Source organism: Buceros rhinoceros, unplaced genomic scaffold (assembly GCF_000710305.1).
Source record: "Buceros rhinoceros silvestris isolate BGI_N320 unplaced genomic scaffold, ASM71030v1 scaffold6850, whole genome shotgun sequence".
In the NCBI taxonomy this organism is placed as follows: domain Eukaryota; kingdom Metazoa; phylum Chordata; class Aves; order Bucerotiformes; family Bucerotidae; genus Buceros; species Buceros rhinoceros.
Window position 1 is genome coordinate 12,644 of NW_010388925.1, and position 21,184 is coordinate 33,827.

General features: G+C 36.2%; 1 protein-coding gene across 1 annotated transcript in view; it reads left to right on the forward strand.

The window, feature by feature from the left end:
• Positions 1 to 21,184, forward strand: part of SEC24B (SEC24 family member B) — a 41,061-nt gene that overhangs the window by 7,116 nt on the left and 12,761 nt on the right. Inside the window, exons 2-14 of the mRNA XM_010132049.1 lie at positions 20 to 205; positions 5,460 to 5,564; positions 10,159 to 10,239; positions 12,503 to 12,684; positions 14,270 to 14,454; positions 15,566 to 15,668; positions 16,137 to 16,263; positions 16,887 to 16,996; positions 17,892 to 18,004; positions 19,482 to 19,600; positions 19,967 to 20,022; positions 20,305 to 20,511; positions 21,014 to 21,137. Coding sequence (XP_010130351.1) covers positions 20 to 205; positions 5,460 to 5,564; positions 10,159 to 10,239; positions 12,503 to 12,684; positions 14,270 to 14,454; positions 15,566 to 15,668; positions 16,137 to 16,263; positions 16,887 to 16,996; positions 17,892 to 18,004; positions 19,482 to 19,600; positions 19,967 to 20,022; positions 20,305 to 20,511; positions 21,014 to 21,137 — 1,698 coding nt within the window. The remainder of the gene's footprint in view (positions 1 to 19; positions 206 to 5,459; positions 5,565 to 10,158; positions 10,240 to 12,502; positions 12,685 to 14,269; positions 14,455 to 15,565; positions 15,669 to 16,136; positions 16,264 to 16,886; positions 16,997 to 17,891; positions 18,005 to 19,481; positions 19,601 to 19,966; positions 20,023 to 20,304; positions 20,512 to 21,013; positions 21,138 to 21,184) is intronic.

Below are 21,184 nucleotides of genomic sequence, written 5' to 3' on the forward strand. Positions count from 1 at the left end.
TGCTTTCTGCTTTTTTCAGGTGGCATTGATTCTGCACAGCCCATGCACGCTGTGAGCCAGAGCATTCAGTTTACCAAGCCTGGGGCTGGAACATCTGCTTCCTCTGCTGTGATCTCCTCATTAAGGACACCTGCTCTAAGCCTTTCTTCACAGACACGATCTTCACCCTCTGTTACACAGTCACCAGAGCTGGCCCTTCAGGAAGGTACTAAAACAGAATGGGAAGTTACAGCACAGATTTCTGCCCTGTTCCACTTGTGTACACGAATGCTGGAAGTTTTATTGATACTCTTCTGCTTTTGTTTGACTGGAGTACATCTCATGCACGTCATCAGCCTCCCTTACTATTCCCTTGTTTTCTACCACCTTGCTTCTAGCTTCTCTTATCTCTTCTGTTTGATTTCCTTTGGCCATATGCCATTTTTGACTCATTTATCTCATTGGCAGTCTTAAAAGTCGCTTCATCAAAAAGCCCTTCTTTTAGCTCCCTTACTCTAAAAAGTTGCTCACTCTTTTAACTTCTTGGAAGAATGTCTTAAAAGTAGCTTTTGTGATGATCAGTCTGTGTTGAAAAATCAGGTATAAACTGGCAATTTGCACTGGGAAACAGCGAGTTTGAGTGTTAAATTCAAACTGATAGAATTGTTTTCTTATTCCCTAGCCGTAAGCTCCTGTGGAAAGCTGCTGCAGAGCTCTTGTGGGAGAACAGAGGAGCTCTTGTATCAGCTCCTTCCTATCCTAATGTTGATAGCCTCTTGACAAAGAATCAGTTGGGGTCTTGAGCATTCTTCAGCCATACTGATCCTGCCCTGATGTTTTGACTTGCCTCTTGACTGTTACATGTTTCTGTATCTAATATTCCAAATCTAATTTGCTGCTCTGATTTATTTTTTTTTCCTGTAACTTCTTGTGGTAGTTTCAGAATTTTGAATTCTTACAGAAAAAGAACTCTTTGTGATGGAAGGAGGCATTAACTTTGTCGAGAATGATGTGATATGTCTAGTGTTCAAAATAATTCTCAAAAGTATGGTGTGTAACTGTCACAGCATGGTTTTTATTCTTAAATTTCAAAATCCTGTGGCATAAACGTCTAAATTTCCCCTTTTCCTCTATTTGCTCCTGGGTTTGGTGGTGTGGAGACTGTAATGAAGTTAATTGTCTGTGAATCAGCTCTGTCTGTCGTACAGGCAAAAAGATAATTCTTCATTACTGTGAAGTCCTATGTACAGTGTACCATTTTAATGAAAATGAGAAATCAATTTTGGAACTGTGCTTGGTTCTTGCACAGTTCTGTAGTTGATTTTGGCATTGGTTAGAGTTTGTACTGCAGGTATGATTGTTAGAAAGAACTTGCTTCATCTTCCAAAGAAATGGCATAACCATGTTTCTAATAGAAAAAAAGATTTTGGCTGTTGAAATGTGCTTGCCTTGATGTGTCATCCGTGTGTTCTTGCAGTGATTCCTGTATGTGTGAACACTTACTATGTTAAGTACAAATCACTGCGGTTGCTACTGAACTTTTCATTAAATTCAAATACTTTAAGTGATGGTTAATGCAATATGTAGCTGAATGAGCACACTTTAAAACCAAGAATATATCCATATCAGGAATATAAAGATAAGTTGTCAGGAGTTTGCATTTATCTAGTTGCTTTTGTATTAATATAATCAATAATAAATCCATGTACATGTCTCCACACACGTTTGTGTGTTTAGATGATGTTTTTATGAGCATTAGAAGACTTTTTCCATTTAGAAAACTTCCTGCATTTAGTTTCGTTTGAGGAGTCTGAAATAGATAAAACACTCTTGCAATACCTTTTTATCAACAATTAAGTGTGATAACTTTGTGTAACTTATCCTTCTGAAAAAATAGAACATAACTCCTGAATACTTGTCTGGGTTGTTAGAATTCCAAGTGTGTTTCTCATGCAGCGATTAAATGGGCTGATATTTTTCTTACTTAGTGTTGTCTACATGAAAGCATTCTGAAAAACCAGTAAAGTGGAATTCATTGTTTTAAGCTCCTGTGTGTGCATTCCTATACAGAATTAAAACATTCTATTTGTTTAGTTGGGTAAGTTCTAACAGGACAAAAATCTTAATGAATTAAAAGCCATTTAATCTCACATAAATATTCATATAAATTTAATGCAGAAAAACTAATTTACTTGAAAATAGCATTGTAGAGGTGAACTTTGTATGTCCTGTCTGTGTTATTTGTAGACTTCCTTAGGCTGTATAAGATAAGAGGAGCTGAAGAGTAAATGAAAATTTCAAGCAAAGAGTTTAAGGATGGAGCAGGGTTCATTTTGTAAGAACTACTATTTGTGATATTAATAACTTAATGTTTTAGTAAACTTGCTGAAAAATGAGGGTTATGGGTAGAGAGCCAGTTAATAACTTCAGAATATAGTTTATTTTTGCATGTGGTTATTTAATTTTAATTTTTGATGGAGTCTCAATTATGAAACTTCAACCAGATAAAATGTACAGTTCAGGTTTTAAAGTCTTTCATGGTATGGATGGTTGTTCTTAAAATACCTAAATAGTTGGTTTATTTCATAGGCAAATGAGTTCTTAGCCCAGCGTATCCTTTTGTGTTCTCCCACCTACATTTCTAGGTGTCTTTAAACTATAGTGGGATAAAGCCTTAGAGTACAATATTATTATATTACAGGTACAGTGGTAGCAGAGTTTAGAAATCTCTAGTCCAAGAAATTTCAAACAATTTAAATTACATGGTTGCATTTTAAGCCAGACCTGTGAAGTAGTGTCACTCATAATTACAGAATAAGCTTTTGCAGTTTTAAGAGTAGGAGATTTTAACATTATCAGCAACTCTGTAAAACATACTAATGAGAAGTGAGTTGTCACAACAGAAGTCACGGTTAGGAACGTGGTGGCACTTGGAACCGTTTTCAGCCACCCATTTCTGCTCTTCAGTTGCTTTCTGCCCTGTGCTGACAAACTGCTGGGCTGTGAATGAGAATGGGAGCCTTCTCCACCTGAGAATGACTTTTTAAACTAAGTTATTTTTCAGCCAGATAGATTGTTTTTGTAGCTGGACAGTCATGTCAGCACAACACAGGATATCCTGAAGATAGAAACTTGTAGTACTACTGGCAATAAAAGTAAAAAAATCTCCACAAACTTGTAAGGCTGGTAAGAGTGAAAGCAGCCCTGCCTCCGAAGGGTTCATGGTAATGTAGTTTGTGATTCCTAAACTTCTGTTTCTAAATCTAGCAGATTTTTAAATCTCTTTTTCTGTATTGTTTTTGAATGCTTGCATCCTTTACATATGGGACCAGTGACTGGAAAAGGGGGAGTTTTAGCAGCACCGGGTTTAGTTTCCAAAAAAAACATTCCAAAGACTCCAAAGTATCATTAGTAGAATGATGAATTCAGTCATCTTCTGTCATCTGCCTGTGCTTGGAATTTTTCCTTCGGCATGCCTTTTCTAGGTAGATTTACTTTCTTCTCCTGTCTGTGTATGTGGGATTTGTTAGAGGCTTGTCTTTGCACTCTCACACTGTGCCTATCTTCTTTTACTTTGGTTCTCTGTGTTACAGTGCATCTCTTATCCTGATGTCTTTTACTTGCATGTTATTTAGGTTGTGTTTTCTCCTTTGCAATAATGCTCTCATTCTGACTTACTCCTTGGTAGCTCTGCCAGGGCTGAGAAAAGACATAGTCTCTTTGGCTGTAGTCTGGTTTTGCACAGAGAACGGTTTTCTTGCATCCTCCTTATGAAGTACCTCCACTAGCCTTCATAAAAGATGGAACTACGAATCACTTGAGTTTAGTCCTATGTTTTAGCAGGATAGAGAAACCCAAGCGTGGTACCTCCTTGGTTTGCGCTTGGGTTGATTTTGCCTTTGTCATTGTACCTGCTTGTACTGTGAAGAAACTTGATGGGAATACTTGCGGAAGTATTAATGTACTAGATAAAGTGAAATGACGTCAGTCTCTTCGTACACTAACCTTTGTATGAAAGCTCATCATCTTAAGAATGGGATGCGGTTTGGTTCTGTTTTCTTTTTACTTCCCCTGTTTGAGTAGATACTCTGCCTTGATTCTGTTGTTGAAGTGAAATTGAAGTTGTCCTCTTGGGTTCGTTTGCTAGCTCTTTTTTAAAAAGCCATGAGACTTTGCAGCGATTTTAGCCCATAGCTGAAATAAAATAAAGATTGATGGAGTTGGTTTAAGCTGTGGGTGGAGGGATTAATAATTACCATGGTGGTTTCAAGTAATGCATTACATACACTTTGGTAGTGCTTTACAGCGTTAAAACAAGGAACGCTAATGGTACCACAGTGCTTCTACAGTGAAAAAAATTCCAAACTCAAGAGTCTGTAAATTTTTGAAGAGTTTTGAAGAATTAGGGTATTTTCTTGCTATATCAAGAATATATATCCAACTATATCAATATAGTTGGATTGCTAAGAGAGAAACATCCTTTATTTAGGATGTCTCTGCCTGACTACAAGCATATTAAAAATCCTTGCTTACCTTGCCCCGTGACAGACGAAACTTAAAATTTCTTGGAGGTGCTGAAATTGCATCAGTAATGAGAAATATAGGAAATTCATTATAAGCCATTGCTGCATGCTTTACTCTGTTTCAAAATGGTGTATGTATGTGTTGCTTTTGTATATTGTTCACATGTGTTTACATAGTGTAAAAAAAAAAAAAAAAAACAACCAAAAAACAAAAACCTGAAAAAACTCTTACCAAAATAGATTATGGTTTGCAGACAACAGTGGTAACAGTTGTTGCGTTGTCACCAGGTCTTAAAAGTGGAGAGCGTATGTAGATACTTAAGCATGGGTCTATGAGCCCGAATTTAGGCAGTAATTTAAAAATAAGACTACGCAAGTTTTTGGGTTTACCTAGCTTAAATTTCACTGGCTATGTTGCTGTGCTGTATGTTGGTACCTTTGCATGTTGCAGCAGCAGTATATTTCATATTTCATTAATTTCTGACAGAATTCCAATTTGAATTATTCTAGTGTTAAAAGGGACAGGTGTGCCAAGCCAAAGTTTAATAGTAAGATTTTTATAACACAATTTGAATTTATCTGGAATGGAACTCGTTTATTGTATATATTAACTTAAAGTATACCAGTGATCAAAATGATACTAAGTGTATATATATAGAAAGTTTGTGTTTAACTTCTTGACGTACGTGCACATACACATATAGAAAAAACTTCCTGCTAACTTCCACGTGCTACTAATACTTCGCTAAACTAGCCCACTAAAACCTGCTTCTGCTGTACTGCTCCTATAGGCATATATGAGCTGGAGTTCTATAGGGTTGTGGATTTAACTTCTTGCATGTTGGGATTTTTTCTAGAATGGCTAATTTCTCTCACTTTTAATGCACTGATTTGTGACTTTCATTTCTCATCTTTCCTGTCTGTCTGACCCGTATGTTTGTGCTTTCCACTTCACAGGCATGCAGTATGGTGGATATGTTAATAATCAAGCTAGCTCTGCACCAGCTCCCTTGTCATCAAGTTCAGATGATGAGGAAGAGGATGAGGAGGATGAGGAAGCAGGTTGGCTTTAGCTTTACACCAGTATCTTGTTCTCTTGCTGCTCAAGTTTTGTTCCATATTTCCATCCCCTGAAACTTTCTCTTCTTTAACTCGGTGTTGCTGACTCATCATGTGTCAAGTAAACTAGAAATTTCCCATCTAAGTGTAGTCAACAAAGTTCAGTAGTGGTCAACGAATGGTCTTTTGTTTTTGTTATATTAATGTCAGATATCTTATGTATCTAGCAGTAATATTCACAACTTGCAAGACTCCCATATTTTTAATATTTTGATTTGCAGTAGGTTTTAAACTCTTAACTGAAGATAACTAGCTCTAGAACTTACACTGACAAATGCTCACGTCAAACAACTAGATGCAGTTTGTATCATTACATTGAACGGTGTTTACTTGTTTCTCATTTATATGTAGGGAACCTTTCCAATTACAGTAGTAAAGTAAATATTGAAAGGTAATAAATCTGCTTTTTAAGACAGTAAATTAATCTGTGGGATTTTTTTTACTGCTTCTAAGGTATGCCTCTATGGTCAGGCACATAGGTTTAGTTTTAACCTGCTTAGTTTGTAGCAGGTTGTCCTGATCGACTGAAATTCTTGGTTGCAAGAACTCTGCCTGTATTTTGTCAGAATTGCCTAGTTTTGTGAGTTTGTTTCTTGCCACTTTAGTTTCTTGGATGGTAACTTTTTTCCTTCTAACTTAAAAGTCTTTACAAACTATATGTGAGTGGTAACGGGGTGGGGGGAGGAAGCCAAAACATTTTGAGATAAAACATTAGACTTCTGCCTTTGTTGATAGATGTTACCTTGCGCTGATGTACTGCTCCCATTTGTGCATGCTGGCTTTGAGTATTAATTTGGGATAGCAAACTCATAAATTTTACTTTAAACTTATATTGTATCCAAGCAGGAAAAAAATCAATGCCATATAATTGAGTTTTCTTTAAAGAACTAAATCATAAAAGCAGGATACTGTGAAAATAGCTTAGTGTGCTCCTAATGATATCAGGAAGAATGGAGAAAAACAATGACATCCAGGTCATAACTAAGAACAGCGTGATTGGTTCAAGTTAGCAGTGTGAATAATATTGATTCAATTGTTATCTTGAAATATTAGTGGACCATTAGAATAAAATAGTTGTTGCTGTTCTTTTTCCAAGGAGGAAGGCCTTTTGAGCCAAAGACACTTCTCATTGTTCCAGCCAGAGAAGGAAAATATTTGAAGGGTGCAGTAGTATCCATATAAGTCATATCATTAGCCCAACCCCTACTGGAGCACAAGTACTAGGATACTTTGCATATCGTGGTGAAATTCTTGCTTTTTCATATTATTGGTTCAGTTTCTTTCCTTTCTTACACTTTGTGTGATTTGATATTTCAACACGTTTGAGTATTAGTATTAAATTATGCATAGTAACTCCTAAATAACTCCTCTTTTTAAACCTAAGAATACTTCCTAATTTTAGATACTGTTTTTTTTTTTTTTCTAATGCTATGAGTCTGATTAGACTTCTGTCAGTTAGGAAACAATTCCACTTTGGGATATAAAGTTTGCTTTGGCTGTTATGATGCAGCTGCTGTTTGACCTCTGCTTTCTAAAGAGCAAGAAAAAAGGGACAGGAGAGCATTTTGGTTTTTTCTTTATTGCAGAGCTACCTGCTGAATTTTCTACAGGTAATTTTCTTTGCCTGATCCCATGCCAGGGTTTCTGTCAAAGGATATTTCAGATTTTTTTTTTTTCAATCACAACTTTGTCTCCTTTGTTCCCTAGACCTATGAAAGTTTTCATACTCCCTAGAATCTTTCTCTCTCAAGTTCTGTGCTTCGCTAAGACCTGTGGCATTTGAGCTATCATTGTATTTAAATCTGTCTTATGCAAAAAGAGTGGAAGGGCACTCTGGTTCAATCCATAGGCTACCTGATTAATAAGCATCCTGTTTTATGCCCTGTCACCAGAAATTAATGTAAATTTTAAACAAATTCTGTAGACAGGTTTCTAGCTCAGGCTGTGCCAGTGGTTTTATGAAAAATAGACATTGGACATCTGGTTGCTTGTGTTTGTGTAGCTTCTCAGTTTTCTTGTCTCTCTTATCATTTAGATCTTTAACTATGGTGCCAAAATGGTCTTGAAACTCTGAAAGCAAAAGTTATATTGGTAAAATAATTACTTAACTGTAAAAGCACGTTATAAGTATTACTGTCTAAGAGGTGTTTTCTAATATTTTTCTTCAAAACATTTTTTTCTGTCTTCCTAATATGTTTTCAGGTCTGGTACTTATTATGCTAAACCAAACTGACAGCTGTTGTAACTTTATTTAATAGGAAAACTGTTGTTTAATTTTGTGGAAGTTCTTGTGGTTTTTATTGATGGAAAATCTGTGAGATTTCCATGACATGTGATGAGCTTAGAGTTTGAAGCTACTTTTTGTCTGCAATAAATGGTACAACTCACTGGTTTTGAGTCAAAAATTTGTCTTCCAGTGGAGAGTAGAACTGAGCAAATTGTAATTCTTTTAGGCATTGGGACTGTGACAGGTCTCAAGAACATGTTACAAAATTTGGAAGTTCTTTAGAAAGAAGCAAAGACCTTAAGTGAAAGGTCTTCAGTTAAGTATACGGGATAGTTAGTAATAGGATTCACTTCATTTTAAGTTAGGCAGACCTTGTTTGTGTTTCTCAATATCTCAGGTTACACTTTGACTAGAACTTTTCTTATGTCAGAAATGATGCATAGATATTTTTGTGGTACAAGTACAACTAAGTTGCATTATTTTTACTTACAGTTTGCTTTTAAAATACATTCTTCCATGTATTTGTCAAATTGGTTTCTCATAACTTTGCCAGCAGAGCTTGGGAGGTATATAATATTTCTTCTTTGTAACTTACTGTGTCATTAGCACCTTCCTAGTGAAGAAATCAAACTCATTTTATATGGGATTGTATTATAGATTGATATAATTTTATGAGTACAATTTACTGTGGGGGAAAAAACTCTGTAAAGAGTGACATAGTGGTTAAATCAGAAAATCTGAATGGGTCTTTTGTGTCCACAACTGTGCTTACATCCTCTCGCTATGTTTTTTTTAATTCAGAACTAACTTTGCTCAGGCAAGAAAAACCTGGTAATTCTTAAATCTTGATCTTGTTGATGTGACAGAAGTATATTTTGGTTTTACTGTAGTCGGACTTACAAACCTTTAAAAGCTGTGTTCTTGCTCAGGGAACAAAATAATGATCTTTATTTCTCCAGTTCCTAGAATAGAAAGAAAGATAAAATTTGGTAGGAAAATAACTCTTGCGGTATTGTTCTTTCATAAACTTCAGGAGGGAAAAAAGGGAAAATTTACAATGAGAAACAGTGTGAAAACTAACATTGTATGAGTTTCATTGTGTTAATGTATTATTTATAATGAAATTTATTGTTAGAGTTACGATTTTTTGGAAGAGTTTTTCTATTACTTTAGCTGAATATTTTAAAGGCCAAATGCTCAAGACTAATTTATACAGACATGATGTTCCCATGGTATTAATGTGTCCCAAATGTCAGTGATGTTATGTTTCCATATGCAGGAACATCTTTACTTAGAAATCTCAATTTAAGTGGGATCAAAATTCAAATATTCCACCACCGAAGTTCTCTCTTGAAATACTTTCAGCTTCACAGTGGAGTGTGTAGTCATGGCTGGTCCTTCTGATTAGAAGAGTATCAGTGAATCTCTTCCAAATTTGTTCTGCCACAGAAGTTAAATATATAGTTGTCTTTTCTGAATTCTCAAATATACTCCTCCTTTTTTGTTGCTCTTCATAGCTTTAGGGTGTTTTAAGAAGCAGTTACATTTAATCTCCTTGGCCTTTTTCTTAGGAAGTGTATGTGAAATGGCACTGGAAGAAATGTTTTTAAGTATATTTTTGTTTGGAATGTTTTATAGCAGGATATCCAAGACACATGCGTAGGGTAAACTAAAGTATTAGGAGACTCTTCAGCACTAACAACGACCTATATGCCCATGTCCTTTTTTCACTTCTGGCTAGTAAACTTTTGTTACTTTTACCTAGTTACTTTTTACGTGTCAATGTTCAATGGCAGAAGGAAGGTTTGTATGGAAAACAAACTCGAAATTACAACAGCACAAGAAGGAGGAAGGAATTAAATATGTCAGTTTCTCTTGAAGGTGGGGATAGTGCTTGATCATTTCTGTTTGCAGTCATGAAGGAAGTCACAATAGAAACTATTCTAAAAATGTTGTACATAGCCTTAATTGATACAGTCTAGAAAGAATTTTTAGTTTGATAGAAAAGTCTTTATTTTAAGAAACAGGTTTTTTCATTGTTTTTGTCCTCTTCCCATTGATCTTTCTCTTTGTTGGGCATGTGCTTGCTTGTTTCTTTTTTATATCATGTTGATTGTTTATCTTTTCCTTCCCCTCCTTATTGCAGCGGTAGTAGCATTCAAGCCTTAGGACTGAAGTGGTGCTTTTTCCCAGGATCTTCCTTGACAGTTTCTTACCAAAGGTTTTTTAGGAAAAAATTCCCAGATTCTTACTTCTAAAAAAATTTGCCATTTCTGAAGCACTTAACCGTAAATTATTTTCCTTCCCCAGCAATTGATAGTTCTTCTACTACAAGCAGTGCCTCTCCTGTTCTGAACAATTACGATGCCTTGGAAGGAGGTGGCTATCCAGGTAAGCAGCTAACATGTTAACTCTGAGTTGTTTGTTTGAAGACTTAAATGTTTGCTGGTCATGGGTTTTTTTTTTTTTTTTAATTTCTGGTGGAGTTTATTGTTAATTAACAACTAGGTAAAAGGAGATGCCTATGAAAGGAGTGGGGGCAGTACTGGAGAGAACACAGCTTGCTTTTTTTATCTCTTTTCAAATTTTTAGCACTGAAGTTGGAATAGCCATTTAGTAAAACTTCCCAGTATCGTATGTCATACTTTCCACTGTAATATGGGGGGTAGTGTTGAAAGTATGCTCTCTAGGTTATCCTGTTTGCCTGATTGTGTTGACATTAGTAGCCAATAATAGTTGACATGCCACTGAAGTTTTTAGACTCTGATAATTTCAGCTCACAGACTTGCGTGGATCGGGTTATTTTCTTTTTTTTTTCCTTCATTTAAAGAAAATGGCTGCTATTTTGCATATTTTCTATCTAAAAGCATCAGGAGCGTCAGGTTTTTTCTAAATTAACCTCTTAGTAGAGTTACTATATTGAGAGCAGGAGGAAAAGATGCTGTTCAGTGTAGGTATGTTAGCCAATATTTTAAATATCTCACAATATGTGTCACAACAATCCCCTGCAATACTACAGGCTCAGGGAAGAGTGTCTGGAAAGCTGACCAGTGGCAAAGGACCTGGGGGTGTTGGTTGACAGCCGGCTGAAGATGAGCCAGCCGAGAAGACCAATGGCATCCTGGCTCATATCAGAAATAGTGTGGCCAGGAGGAGTAGGGAAGGGATTGTCTCTCTGTACTCAGCACTGATGAGGCCACACCCTGAATACTGTGTCCACTTTTGGGTCCTTCACTTCAAGGATGACATTGAGATGCTGGAGCATGTCTAGAGAAGGGCAGTGAGGCTGGTGAAGGGTCTAGGGAACAAGTTCTGTCAGGAGTGGCTGAGGGAACTGAGGTTGTTTAGCCTGGAGAAAAGGAGGCTGAGGGGTGACCTCATCACTCTCTACAACTACCTGAGAGGAGGTTTAGATGGAATATTAGGAAAAAGTCCTTCACCAAAATGATTATCAAGCATTGGAGCAGGCTGCCCAGGGAAGTGGGGGAGTCACCATCCCTGGAGGTGTTTAAAAGACATGCAGATATGGTGCTGAGGGACATGATTTATTGGTGACTTGGCAGTGCTGGCTTAATAATTGGGCTTGATGATCTTGAAGGTCTATTCCAACCAAATGACTCTAGGATTCTGTGAAATGGTAATTGGATTAATTTGCCCCCACTCTGGCTCTTTTTCATTGCTTTTGTCTCTGAGAAGTCACAGTAGTTTGCTTAGTTTGTTGGGTTCCTGTGGAAAGTGAAACCTCTGTCCAGTATGAAGCTGTTACACTGTCCATGTAGTGTCTAGCTCATCTAGTAGCAGAGGCGTGGCTGCAGGATCACAAATTCTAGTTTCTGACTAAGAACAATTTTGGTTCTGCTGTAGGAATATTCTAAGAATAATTTGTTCTTCTGTTTTCCTTAAAGAGTAATAGGATGAACTTTAATATTGTCGATCTGTTGAAAATTTTTTTTTCCTTCTGGGGTGCTCGTACCAACTGCAGTTTCTTGAGTGGTTGGTTCTTTGCCTGCCACTTTTCCCAGTAGATTTAGCCAAACTTGAATTCTTCTGATACTTAGCCTATCTTTCTAGACATTTCTAAAGAGTAATTTTATCTTTAGAACTGTTAAGTGCTCTGTGAATTTAGGTTTATGTGTTACTTTTAATCTGGCCTTTAAAAATAGGGGGACTAAACTGTACTGCACGGATGTGGAGAAGGGACTTGCATTTCTTTGAGAAAAGCTCTGTCTACATTTAGAGTGTAGTTCTGTCACCTTAGCTTTACGTTTTAACAGCATTCAGAAGCGATAGAGGAGAGAGAGGGTAAGCATGGATGGTCTCATGAGGTTTATCTGTCAAGTGCAAATCTCTGAATAAAATGTAGTTCTATGGTGGTTCCTTTTTTTATTCAGTTGAAATACTTCTGAAATTGCTTTCTTTGGTTTTGTGTTTTGTTGGGGGCGGGGGGGTTGTAAAATAAATGTATACCCCCTTTAGCAGCATAATTGAGATAATCTTCCAAGCTGATTTCTTTGGTCAGATAAACAGCTTGATGGATAGTGCAAAAACTTAAAAATGGAAGTGTTTTTTGATAAGCATATAGGAGTTTGCATTTAAATTAAGAAAGAAATAGTAAGTATATTCAATACCTTTGGGATTTCATTTGTCCTTCCAGAGACACGTTCTGTGACTAGCAGCCCAGTTCCTGCTCCATCAGTCCCCCAGACATCAAAAGCTTCTAAGCCCTTTGGTTATGGATATCCAACACTGCAGCCTGGCTACCAAAATGCAGCACCACCTTCTCCTGTGCAGCCCGGTAATCTAGGACACCATCCTGGGTTTCAGCACTATCCACAGGTTGGTATTTTTAATTAAAAGTTACTTCATAAAGTAACTTCATGGAAAAAAGTATTTTCTGGGTGATGTGTTTCTTTTTTTACATATTTGTGTTATTTTTTGTATAATATGAGACAATAAATGTTAAGTTTAATATTGATCTCATAGCTCTGGATCTTAACTTTGTATTAGAAGGCTTTTGAATTAAAATTTTAAGTATATCTCCAAATAGTTAGACTTAACAAGTTTGCTTCACTAGTTATTAGAAGCATCCATGTTTTTAAGGTTTGGTGTTCCAAAGAGCTGTACTTTATTAATGGGAAATCATGAAGTACTATAATGAAGTCATGGATCAGCAAAGACATGTTTGTTCAGGGTACTGCTATGGGCTGTGACCTCAAACATCAAATCCCCTTATGAGCAAGGCATGACAGAGGGTCCAGGTGATAGAGCTCTGTAGAGCCTGTGCTGGGTGTGCGGCGGAGCAAGCTGCCTGCACCTGCTCTATTTTCCTGGTAGAGAGAGCACCAAACACCTAAGAAGCTGTGTACAATCACCTGGCTCCTCTTGCCTGTGTGTCACCCAAGAGCAGTGAAATCTGAAGACGATGCAGGTGCTGAAGCAATGCAGAGAAGCATATGTGTAAAGGGGTGTAGAAAACAAAGTGCTCTGATTTACAAGTCCCACTCTCTGAAATAAGGCCCAGCTGGCAAACGTATTGAAGCTGCTGTTGTAGATTTTCAAAATTCCTTGCTGATCTGAGTGTAGTGCCAGAAGTTAGCATATACTATTCATGAATGCTTTCACTCTTAGGGAGGTAATGTACAGTAGGATCTGGAGGAAATGTTTTTTGTGGTGTTTTTTTTTTTTTAAATTGGAAGACTTAGCTTCACCTTCATTATAATACATGTTGGAGTTAGGCTTTTTTCAGGAGTATGCAGTAAAAGAGCGAAAACCAATGATTACAAGTTGGAGCAAGTGAAATTCCAGTTGGACATATAAGGGGAAAATTCTTCAGAAGGGGAGTTGGGAAGCACTAGAACAGGTTGGGCTGTGAAATTTTTAATCCTTAGGTATTTTCAAAATTTGGCTGGACAAGGCTATGAGCAACTTGATCGAACTTGGAAGTTAGTGTTGCTTGAGCAGGGGGTTAGACTACTGGACCTGAAAGGTGCCTTCCAGCCTAAGCTTTTCTCCCGTTCTATGGTGTTTTTTTTTAATTTAAAAATAAATATATAAAACCAGATTCTCTAACCTGGAAAAGTTACACTATAACATCTTTGAAGAGGGGGAAGAAGTTGTCAGCCTACCTTGTAACTTGCATTCTTATGCCTGGAAATCTTGAGGGATTTTGTGTGCCTTCCAGTGTTGATTTGTATCATGTGCATCACTGGACAGAATTCAAATACATTTGGAAGGTATGTCAAATTTGTCTTAGCGTTTTTAAAGTTCTACCATATGACTTTTACTTGCTTGGGTTTGTTACTGTCTACTGGCGTATCTTTTTTTAATACGTGTCTGGCAGAATTGGGATGACAAGATTTAAGCTTGTATTTAAACATGACTCTGTGTTTGCCTGTTTGCGATACTCTTACCTTTTTTTCAGCAATATCCAGGTGTGAACCAGTTGTCCTCTTCCCTGGGAGGGTTAAGTCTACAGCATTCTCAGCAGCCAGAAAGCTTGAGACCAGTAAACCTTACACAAGATAGAAATATTTTGCCTGTATCTTCGGTTCCAGCACCTGTGCCTAACCTGAATTCTGATCTTAGGAAATTAAACTGCAGTCCAGAGTAAGTGTACTGTGTCTGGAACAGCATCTTAGATTCTTCAGTGACTAATAATTATTTGAAGTGTCAAAAAATTTCTAAACTGACTCCTAATTTTAAATCTTTGAAGAATTAATGTAACCCATTTCACTTGAAAATAAGTTTATCCTCTGCATCCCTGGATAACTGTTGAAACTTTCCTGCCATCAGATTACATTATGTGCAGTGTGAGAGTAGCTCATTTGTCAAAACATTAAGAAACTTACTTAACCTTTGCCTTGTTTTATTCGTTAAATATTCTTAAGGAATACCTTAATGTTATGCAATACATTGCTTAGAATATTTTTGTAATATTGTGTAGGATTTTTTCCAGGCAATTATGATGATCATACCTGAATAAAGTGTGAGTGGTTTTTTTTACTGTGGTAATTCTGCAGTCATGATGTATCCTTCACTTCTAATTAACATTAAGTAATAGTATCTATTATCCTAAGTAAAGTGCAGCTAAATACAATGGAAGTTGCTCTCCCCAAAGATCTTTATTCTAATTCCAAAAGAAATTTTATTCATTGTCCCAAATTAACTGAGCTTACTGCCCTAGTGACAATGCATGGTCTTACCTTAAACTGGAAATCGGGAAACTGGTGTGGAACGCTTTGGACAGCACTACTGGGTGCATTGGGTTTTTTAGTGCCTTCTATTTAGCTTTAGGTGCATCTTTCATTTTACGTAACCAAAACAAAAGGTTCTGACTCTTGCAGTATTTGAGATACTTTTGTAGTAAATACTGTAAATACTTTATTCCTTCTTCAGTTCCTTCACCCAAAAAAATCTTTATAGTGAATAAAAAAATACATGTTTACATTGGGTGTTGAACCTAAAGCAGTTTTCTTTCCTTATTGCAAGTATGTTTTGGTGCACTTGCATTGCTGAACTACTGAATTGGGGAGTGGAAGAGTATTTGTTCATTTGTTTAGGAGGCTTTTTTAATCTCTTTGCATTAATTTTGTTTATTAAATCAGCTTTGTAAAATTGTATTTCTTAAATTTCAAAGTTCTTTAAAATCAGGTGTTAACACAGTGTTTTTAATATCTTCTAAAATTCCATTTTCAACATAATGTTTTTTTCCTTTCAGTTCATTTCGGTGTACATTGACGAATATTCCACAGACACAGGCTTTGCTAAACAAAGCTAAGCTTCCTTTGGGTTTGTTGCTACATCCCTTCAGAGACCTAACGGTAAAGTAGCTCAGTTTGGGGTTGTTGTGTTTTTTTTTGGTTTTTTTTTAGTATATGTATTTAATATATTTCTCCTATTACAGTTCATCACTTATTGTTTGAACAAGAAGCCCGAAATTTTACAGAAGTAGCAAAAAATTATTTGGAACTTAGAGAGGAGAACTTACTATAGTAGCTGTACTGCTGTAACTGTGTATTTTAAAGTAATTTTATCAAAATCTTACTGCATCTTCGATTTATGAGATTGGATTAAGTCAGTAATTGAATGCTATTTCTTCTGATTTTAAAGGGGAGGATATTTTTAATAGGCGTCTTAATTACTCTGTATAAAAATGAGCTAAAGATGAAAGGAAAGATGTTAGAATATCTAGTCTTATGAAGCTTTTATACGCTGTACTGGACAGTAATGTTTTCCATAAAATGTATTATGCACCTTTGTTAGAGCTTTCCATTGTTGTTTGTTTTCAGCAATTACCAGTAATAACATCAAGCACAATAGTGAGATGCAGATCCTGCAGAACATATATCAACCCTTTTGTTTCTTTCATTGATCAAAGGAGGTGGAAATGCAATCTGTGCTATAGAGTTAATGATGGTAAGTTTTTGCAGCAGCAGAAGCTTTCATTTGTAGAATTTCCTTAAAATACTTGCATCATATGAGTCCATGGGATACTTTGGATAGTTCTCTTAAGATGTTTTTTTAAAATCTCCAGATCATAAGTCAGCTGTGCTGTGCATTTTCTGAAGCAAAAATTTTGTTTTGCAATTCTCTGGGAGAAGAAGAAAATACGATCATATTGTCCTGATTACTTGTGTAATGAAATCAGCTTACTCCATTGACTGCTGTTGCAATATGCAAATGGAAACAGGGTGTCAGCTAATACTGCCTGCAATCCGGGCCAGAGGTTATGAGAAGCGGTACAGATTGAAGCTCATTGTTGTGAAATGCTCTGTTTGCATTGATGTTTTGAAGTTGGGGATAGATTGCTGTTTAAAATAAACTTTCTTTTGTTTGCAGTTATTTAACTTTGATGTTCCTTGGGATACTTTAAATGTTGCTTCCTTTTATGAATCCTTAATGTAAATTTTTTTCTGTTGTTAGTAATAATTGAAATATATCTGTATTAGTTTGCTGATAGCTGCCATAATGGTTTTTATTTGCTGACAAATATATAAACTTTTTTGCAAAGAAAATTTTTTTTTTTTTTATTTATATAGTTCCTGAAGAATTTATGTATAATCCTCTGACACGATCTTATGGAGAGCCTCACAAACGGCCAGAGGTCCAGAATTCTACAGTGGAGTTCATTGCTTCCTCAGACTATATGGTAAAAAAAGTTTTCATGGTAACTTCAACAGCAATCGCATGTTAATAGAAAGGCATTTGAAATTAACATTGCATATTGCTCCAGTGGTGCATGTTAATTTTGCTGTGAAAGTCCTCTTAACACGAAAGAATCATTAAAATTCATATTGAGTTTTGGCAAATGAGGATATTCAGAGGCTTGTCGGTTGAAGGCATTTGCAATGTGTGTTGTCATCCGATGTGGCATGGTCTGGTTTGAGTGTGATACAATGTGGTTTCTGGGTTGCTCCCTCATTTTGAAGAGGTTTTGAAAGACCGGTAGTGGGATAACAAGAGAATTAAGTCGGGTTCAAATTTTTAGTTAGTAATTGTGACAGAAACGGTTCTAACGATGAGTCCACTGCAGTAGCTGTGATAGTAGTCTCTTCTCCAAGAAAGATAAACAAGGCCTGGAAAAAGTCCCTGTTCATAATGAAGTTATTAACAGCAGCAAAAATAATTTGTTCTCTTGTCTTTGAATTGAAATGCTGGCCGAGACATTTGGCAATGAATATAAATACAGCTTGTTAGATGGTTGGGATCACACTGTCTACATGCTGAAAGAACAGTGGTGTTTTCAAGAGTGAGTTTTGTATCTGCATCAAAGAATCATGGTTGAGTTGGAAGGAGAGTCCAAAATACCCAGTTTCTGTTCTGAAGCATAACTTGCACATTACAAATGGGAATTACTAACTGCTGGGAATTGTGGTTAAGTCTATCCACATAACTCTTAGTAAATCAGTTTTGGTTTGCATAATGTATACATTGCATATTGTCTAAGTATTCCCTTTCCCACTTCCCTTTCTAATGACTAATCATTTTTAACACTTCTTTAAATATGATTTTTGAACATTTTTTATTATTTTTTTACTTTGTAGCTTCGTCCTCCTCAGCCTGCGGTATATTTATTTGTTTTAGATGTGTCTCATAATGCAGTGGAGGCTGGATATTTGACAATAGTCTGCCAGTCATTGCTGGAAAACCTAGACAAGTAAGAATATAAATAACTTTTTGAAGTAGCTAACGGGTTGTTATGAACAATATTAACCTACAGTTTTGCAGAAAACTTGCATGTGGTGTTTAAACATCTTGTCCCTAAATGGCAGAAGTTCTGTTGTCTGAGATTTTGAAATGCAAATTACATGTCTTCAGAAAACAAAACAAACAAAAAACCCCCAAAACAAACCAACAAAAAAAGAAAAAATTAAACCAACCGAAAAAACCCCCAAATCACCAACGAAGCAAATTAATTTGGCTAGTTCCTGCACTTGAAACAGCTGAGGTGCTGTGTAGTGAAATGTTGTAACCACCGGTGTGAGACAGCAACCAACTGAAAAAACCCCCAAATCACCAACGAAGCAAATTAATTTGGCTAGTTCCTGCACTTGAAACAGCTGAGGTGCTGTGTAGTGAAATGTTGTAACTACCGGTGTGAGACAGCCTAGGTGAACTGTGGTGTCAGTTTGTGCTTTTTAGATCACAGTTACCTAGATCTACCTGTGACACTTACTGTCCTTGCTTGATTTTGCACTGGAACAGCATCCGTCGGATCGTTGATGATGCTTTTTGACCAAGGGTTGATAAACTTCACTATGTACATGTCTTTTGAAAGCTAATTTGCATCCTTTGCATGCCTCACTCTGAAAATGGTTTTCTACAATTTTTTCTTAGGAAACTTTATTTTAATTGCTGATAAAGACACCAACACGTGCAATAAAATTCTTCACTTAAATTTATTGGTTTAGTCTGTCTTTGTTCAGATCTTCACAGGTATTTTGTCAACAGGTTCTCAAACATGCTAAATTATTTTAGGAAAATTCATAAAATCACATGCAAAGTGTATTGGAAAAATCAGTACATAAAATAGATTTGTATACCCAGATGCTAAAAACAATACTTGCCTCTATTGCTTTTGTTCACCATCATGGTTTTCAGCACTTGCTGATGTTTTTGTATTTTATTTGAGAAATCCTGTTGAGTTTTTGTATTTTTAATGCCATACATGGGAATGCGGTCCATGTGAGAAATGAGTATGTTGCATTGTAGAGACATTGGATTTTGGTTTAGAGCTGTAAGTGCTCTTGCAGTAGCTACAGCAGTAAATGGGGTTTTGATATATGAAAGAGCAGGGTGCGCTCTTTTCTACTGAAGAACTGAGAGGGCCATGTTCTTCCATGTGTCTGTGACGTTTAAATGAACATACTAGGTTCTCTCTTGGAACAAAACATCAGTATATTAATGAGTCCTTATCTATAACAATTAATCTTGTAAATTGTATCATTATCCCAGCTTTTCAGAAAATTCTGAAGAAATTACTTGTATTCATGTTTCTGATCTCGTTTCTTTTATTCTTCCTTCACCCCTGCGTACATGAGCTGAGTTTCTGCAAACATCAGCAGGAGCTAAGTGTATGTGTGTGTGCTTAGAGAGAAATTTAGGGCTTAATAGTTTATTTTTTAATGCTTCAGGCTGCCTGGAGACTCAAGAACAAGAATAGGGTTCATTACGTTTGACAGCACTGTTCAGTTTTACAACTTGCAAGAAGGTTTATCTCAGCCTCAGATGCTGATTGTCTCAGATATTGATGGTAAGTAAAAAGAAAATAGAAACTAAATTTTTGAGCAACTATTTTACTTCCAAGAAGAAGTACTAGAATCTTTCAAGTATTCTGGTTTTAGGTCAATTTTATTGAATGTATAGGGAATGTATTTTTTTAAAATAATCTTATACTGACCACAGAGTAGGTGTTGTGTAAAATAGTTAAAATTCAAATGTCAATTTTGCTTTGAATAAAACAAGTTTTGCATAGAGTGTAGTATTCCTTCTAATATGTGTGTTTGTATGTAGACTGTATTTCACGGTACGTATAGCAGTGGCCAGTGAAATGTTTTATTGTACTTCAATGTTTGGGGTTTTTTTTATAATAAAAGGCCTTTTTTTCTTCTCCCTACAGATATTTTTCTACCTACACCAGATAGTTTACTTGTAAATCTCCATGAAAGCAAAGAGGTATGATTGCTCAAAACATTTAATTAGAGTTGAATATTCAAAACAGAGCTTCATTTTAAACTTGGAATTCAAGTCTTTCTTCATAGCATGTAATTCCAGTGCTGCTTTTTAGTTATGAGAATGTTACATGTTGTTTACATCATGGTTTTTAAAATTATGAGTTTGTTTTCCTTTGTGTGAAACGAAGCTGAAATATTTGGTACTGATTGTTCCACTTCAGTTATGACAATTCAGCTTTTTAGAAATAGCGGAGAATCTCAAGCTTTTCAATCTGTTCTGCAGCTGATAAAAGAACTATTGAATGCGTTACCCAATATGTTCACCAATACACGAGAAACGCACAGTGCATTGGGCCCGGCTCTCCAGGCTGCATTTAAACTGATGTCTCCAACGGGTGGTCGGATATCTGTGTTCCAAACTCAGTTACCATCTTTGGGAGCAGGGCTTTTGCATTCCAGAGAAGATCCCAATCAAAGGTCAAGCACAAAGGTACAATTCACTGCATTTTAATTAATTCAGTGTCTGTGTTTGTGCATTTAAGATCACTGGTTAATGCACCTGTGTGTGGTATTACTTGTTTCAAAGTGTGTGATCTTTTGACAAGCAAAAGACGCTGCAAATGTCTCTGAAACAGTTAACCTGGGTTTTGAACCAAAACATGGATATATTAAACTGCACACTTAAAACATTATTTTAAAAATTATTTTCATAGCCTTGTAGTTTACAGCATCCAATAAGTGACAGGAACATTTATTTGTATAAGAACGTGAACTTCTTTGAAAGCAGCATCGTAACTGCTCGTGTAAATACAAATTTAAAGAATATGGAGCATAAGGAAAATAATTTCTTCAGATGGAAATGCCTAGAAATTATTGCTTTAAGGAAACTGACATGATATTTTGCTACTGAATAGTATGTCTTTTGTTCCATGAAGTCTTCAGAGAGCATAACTGTTGTCTTAACTTTTTGCTGTGTAATTGATTCACCAAAGGTGGTCCAGCATCTTGGTCCAGCAACAGATTTTTATAAGAAGTTGGCACTGGACTGCTCAGGCCAGCAGACTGCTGTGGATTTATTCCTCTTAAGTTCACAATATTCTGATCTAGCTTCTCTGGGTAAGGAGCATACCTAATGTCTGCGTTCCCTCTTTCCACACTGTTGT